Here is an 8,104-nt window from a genome sequence, read left to right on the forward strand (position 1 = left end):
TTTTTTTTTTTTTTTTTTTTTTTTTACTCAGACTGATGCAGAACTGGTGGACGCGGCGGAGGCTGAGGAGAGAACACGGCCAAAATGCAAAGGCTGGCTTTCCACAGTGGGAGAGGGATTTTAACCTGCAGCCAATGAATGCCTATGGACTGTTTGATGAATACCTGGAGATGAGTATGTTGGATGCAAGCACAATATGAATGAAATACGCTTTGCTGGTAACCTTTGATATCAGTTCTGTATTTTAAGGCTATCCTAAAATGCACTCTACAGTTTAATCTTCAGAATTTATCTAAACAATTTTTTTATCTTGGTCCCAGCAGCTTCAATCCATGTTATGTAATTCTGACACTGCACTATATTGAATTAGAGCTAGAAGCTTTTCCACGTGCTTTAAGGAGCTTTACGGTGCATTTGATGTTTTTGATCATTGTTTTGGATTTTCATCCTACAGTTTTTAAGTTCACCCATTCCCAGATTTGAAATCACTCAAATCAATCCACTATACGCTTTCTTCAAGTCATAAAGAGCTGAACAGGACAGAAACTACTGCCTTACATTCATGCAGCAGCCAACAACATGACTCCAAATTCTTGCATTCCAGTCTATAAAAAAAAAAACAGTTTGAAAGCATGATGAACATCTAAAGGAGATGTTGGACATCAGGCATGTTTTTGTTACATGCCTGATGTCCAAGGTAGCTAGTTTACCTTTATACAGGCTGGCTTCATTAAACCTAATAACCACAATCAGGCGAAACCTTCTCACAACACTGGTTTTCAACTCGATAAATAAAGGTTAGGGTCAACAGTATCATTCCTTCATATTTGTGCATGAGTAGATATGATTGTAAATCCCTTAAATGTATCCCTATTCTTTATGATCCAGCCATGGTGATGTCAAACAGCCAAAAACTTACAGCCAGTAGTAAACAAACAGAGCCTTTTTTAATATCTGTGCACTGAGGTCTGCTCGAGCTTTGAGTGGTCAATAGACAGAGATTTTATAAATGTAGCTTGCTCAGGGTAGCAGGCTACTGTGCAGCATAAATGTCTGGATTTACCATGGCAACCACAAATCCTGCTTGTAATTAAATTGAGTAGAAATCACAACAGCGGTCGCCTCAAGGTGCTTCTTATTGTTAGGTAAAGACCCAACATTAATGCAGGCAAAACCCCGTCAATCAGACAGCCCTCTATGAGCAAGCACTTGGCGACAGTGGGAAGGAAAACCTCCCCTTTAACAGGAAGAAACCTCAAACAGAACCAGGCATCTGCCGTGGCCGGCTGTAGTGCAGGCCTCTGAAGTCTTGCACTGTTTGTTTCAGTTTTACAGTTTGGCTTTACCACCATCTTCGTGGCAGCTTTCCCTCTGGCCCCTCTCTTGGCGCTGATCAACAACATCATCGAGATCCGTTTAGACGCTTACAAGTTTGTCACACAGTGGCGACGCCCTCTGCCATCACAAGCCAAAGACATAGGTAAAGAGTTAAATGCAGTACGTTCCTTTATTACACAAACACTTTCCTGTTTGTGGGGTGTCTTTGAAATCATTCTTTATTGGCAGGGATCTGGTATGGCATTTTGGAGGGCATCGGCATCTTGTCCGTCATCACCAACGCCTTTGTGATCGCCGTTACCTCGGACTTCATCCCCCGCCTTGTTTACGCCTACAAGTACGGACCCTGCGCTGGTCAGGGCCGAGCAGGGGAGGGGTGAGGGATGATTTTACAGTTTTTGCTTTAATTCTGTGTTGCTGCATGCTGCAGTTGGTAAAATCATTTCCCGTATGTGCCGCAGGTGCATGATGGGTTATGTCAACGCCAGTCTCTCAGTTTTCCGGGTGTCAGATTTTGAGAGGAGGTCGCACCCCAGGACGAATGGCTCGGAGCTGTTTGGAGAAGCCGTGAAGTACTGCAGGTGGTGTGAGAAGTGAAAAGCTGTTATTTTGAGGAAGCTGTATGTAGAAAACAGAAACACTGTGGGAAGAGAAGTTTGTTTATTTTAAAAAGGCTTCAGCTAAAAGCACAGGGTCAACTATAAGATAATCCACTATTTTATTCACAATTCTGGTAACTGAGTGATCTTACTGAGATCCACATTGAACTGAAGTTACAGAACATCATTTTGGAAACGCCCCAGTTTCTGCCAGTATCCCAATTTTCCTGCTCACTAATATGAGTAAATGAGTCATCAGTGTTTCTGTAGGATGAACTTTGACCTTTCTCCTTTTTCCCCTCCCCTTTTAGGTATCGTGACTACAGGGAGCCTCCAGATTCTGCAGAGCCTTACTCTTACACTCTGCAGTTCTGGCACGTCCTGGCAGCCCGGCTGGCCTTCATCATTGTTTTTGAGGTCAGTCTTTTGTAGTCACTGACAAATGACAGCAGGCTGCAGGCTGCCTTTGGAATTGGATTCCTTCTTATTATTTTGTCAACAGGTTTTCACCTTTCTCTCTTATTTATCAGGACCAACCAGCAGTGCTGTGAAAAAGTACTTGAATCCCTTCTTTCCCCCTTCAAACTAATTCAAATTTTATAGAAAGATAAAAAGAGTAAATGCAAATTTCAGTTTTTAAATTATGATTTCATTGATCAAAAAAGCAATCTTACCTCGACCTTAGTCTAGGTGAATTAGTTGTTGTGAACCATTTTTTTTTTTAGAAAAATTTGTTTTAGATTACGAGCCATACCCAGGAAGAACTGTTGAATCAAGAATTCACTTAAATAGAACCTGTCTGAGAAGCTGAAGAGGTCTAAGAGATGACACGATCTAAAGAAACTCAAGAAGATCTGAGAGAACAGACGAGAGACAAAGTCATCGACACCGGGGTGGAAGGGTTACAAAGGCATTTCTAAGGCTGAGGGAGGTCGTTAGTCACAAATGGAGAAAACTTGGACCATTCACAGGAAAGTCCACCCTTCCAAAATTTCTCTATGAGTGCATCAGCAACTTATCAAGGAGGTTACAAGAGAACTGCAGACGTAAATTGTCCCTAAAGGTCAAAGGTCATGGCTCAAAAATAAGAAAGACACTGGGCAACAACGGCACCAGGGGAGACTTGGTGGAGACAGCCACAGCTGACCAAAAAGAACATAAAGGCTTGTTTCACAATTGCAAGAAACTATCTTACATCTATTCTATTCAATTCAATTCAATTCAATTTTATTTATATAGCGCCAAATCACAACAAAAGTCGCCTCAAGGCGCTTCATAGATACAGAGAAAAACCCAACAGCAAGCACTTTGGCGACAGTGGGAAGGAAAAACTCCCTTTTAACAGGAAGAAACCTCCAGCAGAACCAGGCTCAGGGAGGGGAGGGGCCATCTGCTGCAACCGGTTGGGGCGAGAGAAGAAAAACATCTGCCATAAAACTAACACAACATCATACAAGCAGGCAGACATGGTTGTAACAGTGTGGTGATCTGGGCCTACCTTGCTGCTTCAGGACTTGGACAACTTGCTGTAATTGGTGGAGCCATGAATTATGCTCTCTACCAGAAAATCCTGAAGGAGAATGTCAGGTCATCAGTTCATGCCCTGAAGCACAAGCTCACTTCTGCAGCAGGACGATGATCCCAAATACACCAGAGAGTCCACCGCTGAATGGCTAAAAATAACGAAACTTCAGGTTTTGGAGTGACTAGTCAAAGTCTGAACTTAAATCTTTGACCTTAAAAGGCCGTTCATGTCTGAAAACCCTCCAGTGTTGCTAAATTAAAACAGTTTTGCAAAGAGAATGCCTCAATTTCTCCACAATGAAGTGAAAGACTCATTGCCAGTTGGCACACTTGATTGCAGTTCTTGGGCGGCACAACCAGTTATGTTTAGATGGATTGTTTTCCCCTTAAAAATAATTTAAAATTGCATTTTGCATTTACTGGGGTTACTTTTGAATAATAATAAAAGTGTTCAATGATCTGAAACATGCAAGTGTTACAAATATGCGAAAAAGTAAGAAATCATGAAGGGGTTAAATACATTTTCATAGAACTGTATTTTTCTCAATATTTTTCTCAAATCTAAAAAAGCCTAATAGAGACATGGCTCTAGTGAATATTTTTAACCATGACCCATCAACTCAAATCATTTAGAGACTAAAGATTTGATGAATTGCAGAAAAGTGCAGCCTCAGAAGCCCAGTCATGTTCTAACGTTGCTGTGACCAAAATAGAGTCATGCAATTTAAAAAAAACACGTTCTGCTTCCTGTGTTTGGCATTCTGAGCGACCTGTTCCAGCTTTCAGCGGCTGGAGGAGTGCACTCTTCTATTTTAGCTCACACGCTCTAAGTAACATTGCAACTAATCCAGATTTAGGAGGTGTAAAAAAAGCATTTTATAAATCCAGATTAGAGCTGCTCGGGTACAGTGTATTTATCAGAGAAGAGGCTCAAATAAATGTGTCACTCGGAAATTTTTACCATCTTTCAAATCATTTGTTATGCTTTGGTTTGTGAAGCATTTAACGGATAAAGAGCCAGTCGTTCCTATTAGGACATAACAATCAAAGAAGAAAAGCATTACTGCATCTTATCACTTCAAAGTTCTTAGCATAGTGGAGGTATAGCTCTGGGATTTCTGATAAAGTTCTGTGTTTTTGTAGCATATGGTCTTTGCCATCAAGACTCTGATCGCATACCTGATCCCCGACCTTCCCAAGGACCTGCGAGACAGAATGCGCAGGGAGAAATACCTGATCCAGGAGATGATGTATGAGGCTGAGTTGGAGAGACTGCAAAAGGAAAAAAACGAGAAGAAGAAGAAAGACAGGGTCCACCATAAGGAATGGCCCTGAACACACCAACAGGTACATGTAGAGAGATTTTCTTCAGCTCTATTAAGGCTGTATATCAAAAATGGCTACCATGATGTCATTTATTTGTTTGTGAAGACCAGCGTTGGGGTTGTTATTTAGGAAAAGTATTGCTTTATTACTTTTATTAAATGTAAGTATGTTACTGAATTACTCGCCAGAAAGAGTAAAATTTTTTTACACTACTCGTTACATTACTTTCCAGTTACTCTGTAAAATGACCTGAAACACAGTGTCATGTAATTACTATTTAACAAACTTGAGGCTACAGTCCCACACATCAGCCCAAATCCCTATCCTAATGAGGACAGGCCTACAATCTTTCTTTTAGTAGTTGCATATGAACACAAAGCAAAGAAACCTCAAAGGGGCTGCTGCAGTGATTCTGCTTAAGTGGCATGAACAGGTGGAAACAGAGGCTTCAAGTCTGATGACTCATCATTTAACTAAGTGAAGATCAAGCCTATTAAAGATCAGCGTTTGGTTGCTGGGTTGGGGTCGGCATATACTCTGGGTTTTTGGCTAGCTTTGCCTTAGCATGCTGTCTGTGCAGACATGTGCAAAAAATAAAGTTGCTTTATCAGTAAAATGTGGCTTGTGGGCTTGTGTTAATTTTGTAAAATTAAAATAAAAGTGATGCACATAACTCCTCAAAGCTGATGCCGCTCCACCATTTTACTCCACCCAAATTCAGTTGATTGTAGTGCAAGTACACAAGACAAAAAAAGTGTTCGATGTGGGCTGTTTTTTTTCATTTCTGCTGCTGATAACTGAAGAACCTTTGTAACAGACGTAAAGAGATAATTGTAACTGCAATATAATTGCTGAATTTAGTATCATATTAACATATTACATTACAGTATTATGGACACATGTAATGTGATGAATCATATTACTTTGCATGTGTTGTATTAGTTACTGGTGTAATGTTTACTTTGTAATGCGTTACACCAGTACACTGGTGAAGACCCATGTTGATGGTTTAAAGTTATTAATTTGACCACTGCTGTTCTTTTAGCCGGTATTCAGTGCCTAAAATTAGAATACCATAAAGTGGATGGGCGACATATGCAGACATAAGTGTCTGCTAAGTCACACAGAGAGGTTTGATTTGTAGTGGCATTTATCGCTTTACTCACCACGTTCTCATCCCAACGCATAACATACCGGCGCATGTGACAGATCGTCGGTATGTTACGCATTCTGAGGCATGAGAGCCGAAAGGAATGAATCTATACATGTAAATGTGTTTTATGTTCTGATCATGAATCACTCTGGAAAACACTACGTGATAGGTTTAAGCTTATGGTTAAGGTTCTGGTTCAGGCTGGAAGCGAGGGCTGGAGCCTCTGCTCGAAGCGTGTGTTCCCACCACGAGCGGCATTCTGTTGGGTTCAATTGAGAATCTGGAGCATCTCATAAGGACGCAGAAGGGTACCTCTCGCGTCACTATGAGACTCCTCGGGCTGTGAGAAATTGTCAGTATGTTGCGCGTTGGGAATGAGAATGTTCTGGCTTTACTACCTTTTAAAGATTTTTACCGCTAAGTTAAAAGTCCGAGTTATTAAATACTTAGCGGTGTGACTCAGCTATAGAGACCAAAAGCCTTTTTTGTATAAGGCTGTAAGCATCCCTGTTTCCGCTATGATGTTTTACCAAGGGGGTCTTTGGAGACAGTCTTGAGGAAATGCAGTATTTGGCATTAATGCATTAGCTTCCGTTTTCAGCTCTGGTAGTTGCCATTTACTCACAACTAGCATCTTCTTATGGGGACTACAAATTTCAGTCCACCAGAACAGCTGTTGCAGTCTTGTATTTACTCTAGCTAACTAGCAAATTGTGCTAACGTTTAGTTCTGACTGAAAATGTGAACTGATTGAAAGCCTGGTTTATGTTTTTTATCTATATCCAGTCTATCCACAGAAATTCAAAAGCCCATCTAATATCGACTTAATAAATGTACAGTTGTATGACCAGGAAATGAAAGTTCTTGTGTTTAATAAGTGTTATAGTCACTTTTAGTTGGCATTTTCTGTTACTGGACTAAAACCCAGACATTTAAATTCATTACAGAGTAAAGTTACTAAGCTACAGTTCAAGTTATTGCTCAAAAGATGACATTAAAAGCAGTTTTCTGCTGCCATGGATGAATGCCGTGTATATTCAGTACAAAGTGTATTCAAACTGCGATCCAAAAAAATGTAAATAAAGCTGTTTGTTTGAAATGTTTCTCGGTGTTTGCAAGCTTTACACGAGTGTCTCTTATTTCCAGGTAGTCAGCAGGTCTTTGGTTTTCACAGCACAGCAGAGGGAGAGTGCCGGGTTTCCTGCATGTACTGGACTCTCATCCCTTCCTCCTGCTATGTCAGACCAGCCCCTCCTGTTGGACAGTTTCTGAACTGCATCTAGCTCACCGTAACAGTGACTTTGGAGCCCATGTCTGCAAAACTAAGAGAAGTGCTCTGGAACATTTGGCAGTGGGATTTGCTACTTTTTCCCCTCCAGTTTGGACTCTCAGCAGGGTACATCTTCAGATCCTGAATGTAGATTTTAAGCAAGATGAAACTTTTCCACATTTTCTGTTTTAGATGAGAGGACCTACTCTCCTGAGCTTACTAGGTAACAAACCCTGTTTACATTTCTTCTTGCTAAGGGAGTTCACATTTTGCTTTACTGTAAATAAATGTATTTAAATGAATGTCAGGCTTATATGCTCTGCTATAGTGTAGTGCAAGAAAAATTAAGTAATGTAAAGACCTACTCTATCAAGACTATGGCGCTGTCCACAGTTTGCCTATATTGGAAATGCTTTCCACTTGAATTTAGATTGATAACTGCAGTAATAAATATTATTTATTGTAAAGACATTTGACTTTCCCTTTCTTGATTATATCTTGAGTCAGTAGATGTTTTTTATTTAGACATTATTGTCATTAACACTGAAAAAAAAACGTCATTGGTAAGTTTAATGCATGGTTTAAAAGTACAGGGAGACAACTGTAAAAATTGAATATGGAAAATTCTTTCACTGCATCCAGCTTTTTTTTTTTAACGTATTTTTACTTTTTTTTCATAGCAGGTGAGTGAAAAAGGGGTATTTATTTAATTGAGTTCCTACTTCAAGGAAACAGACTCATATATATTTCTAGTTAATTAATTCCACAGTAAAATCACAGAGGCAAAAATGTCAACTTTCTTTAGAGGTGCAAACCAATACGAACCAATGGGATAAAAACAGTCAGCAATAATCAAATGGATAATAACTTTATTAATGAGTATTTACTCTCATA

At 39.9% G+C, this 8,104-nt stretch overlaps 1 protein-coding gene across 3 annotated transcripts in view; it reads left to right on the forward strand.

Moving 5' to 3' along the window:
- LOC102293824 (anoctamin-4) overlaps window positions 1-7,870 on the forward strand; it is a 72,444-nt gene extending 64,574 nt beyond the window's left edge. For 2 of the 3 annotated variants that reach the window (XM_005942890.2, XM_042225670.1), the window contains exons 21-27: window positions 32-174; window positions 1,328-1,480; window positions 1,567-1,714; window positions 1,800-1,919; window positions 2,249-2,354; window positions 4,605-4,808; window positions 7,087-7,865. In XM_005942890.2, the coding sequence (XP_005942952.1) occupies window positions 32-174; window positions 1,328-1,480; window positions 1,567-1,714; window positions 1,800-1,919; window positions 2,249-2,354; window positions 4,605-4,796 (862 nt within the window). In that variant the 3' untranslated portion in view covers window positions 4,797-4,808; window positions 7,087-7,865. Of the gene's footprint in view, window positions 1-31; window positions 175-1,327; window positions 1,481-1,566; window positions 1,715-1,799; window positions 1,920-2,248; window positions 2,355-4,604; window positions 4,809-7,086 lie in introns of all 3 variants that reach the window. The other variant, XM_005942889.3, reaches the window with a different exon arrangement.
- Window positions 7,871-8,104: the final 234 nt, after the last annotated feature.

This window comes from Haplochromis burtoni, unplaced genomic scaffold (genome assembly GCF_018398535.1).
Source record: "Haplochromis burtoni strain Fernald_Lab_line unplaced genomic scaffold, NCSU_Asbu1 Contig_178, whole genome shotgun sequence".
Classification (NCBI taxonomy): domain Eukaryota; kingdom Metazoa; phylum Chordata; class Actinopteri; order Cichliformes; family Cichlidae; genus Haplochromis; species Haplochromis burtoni.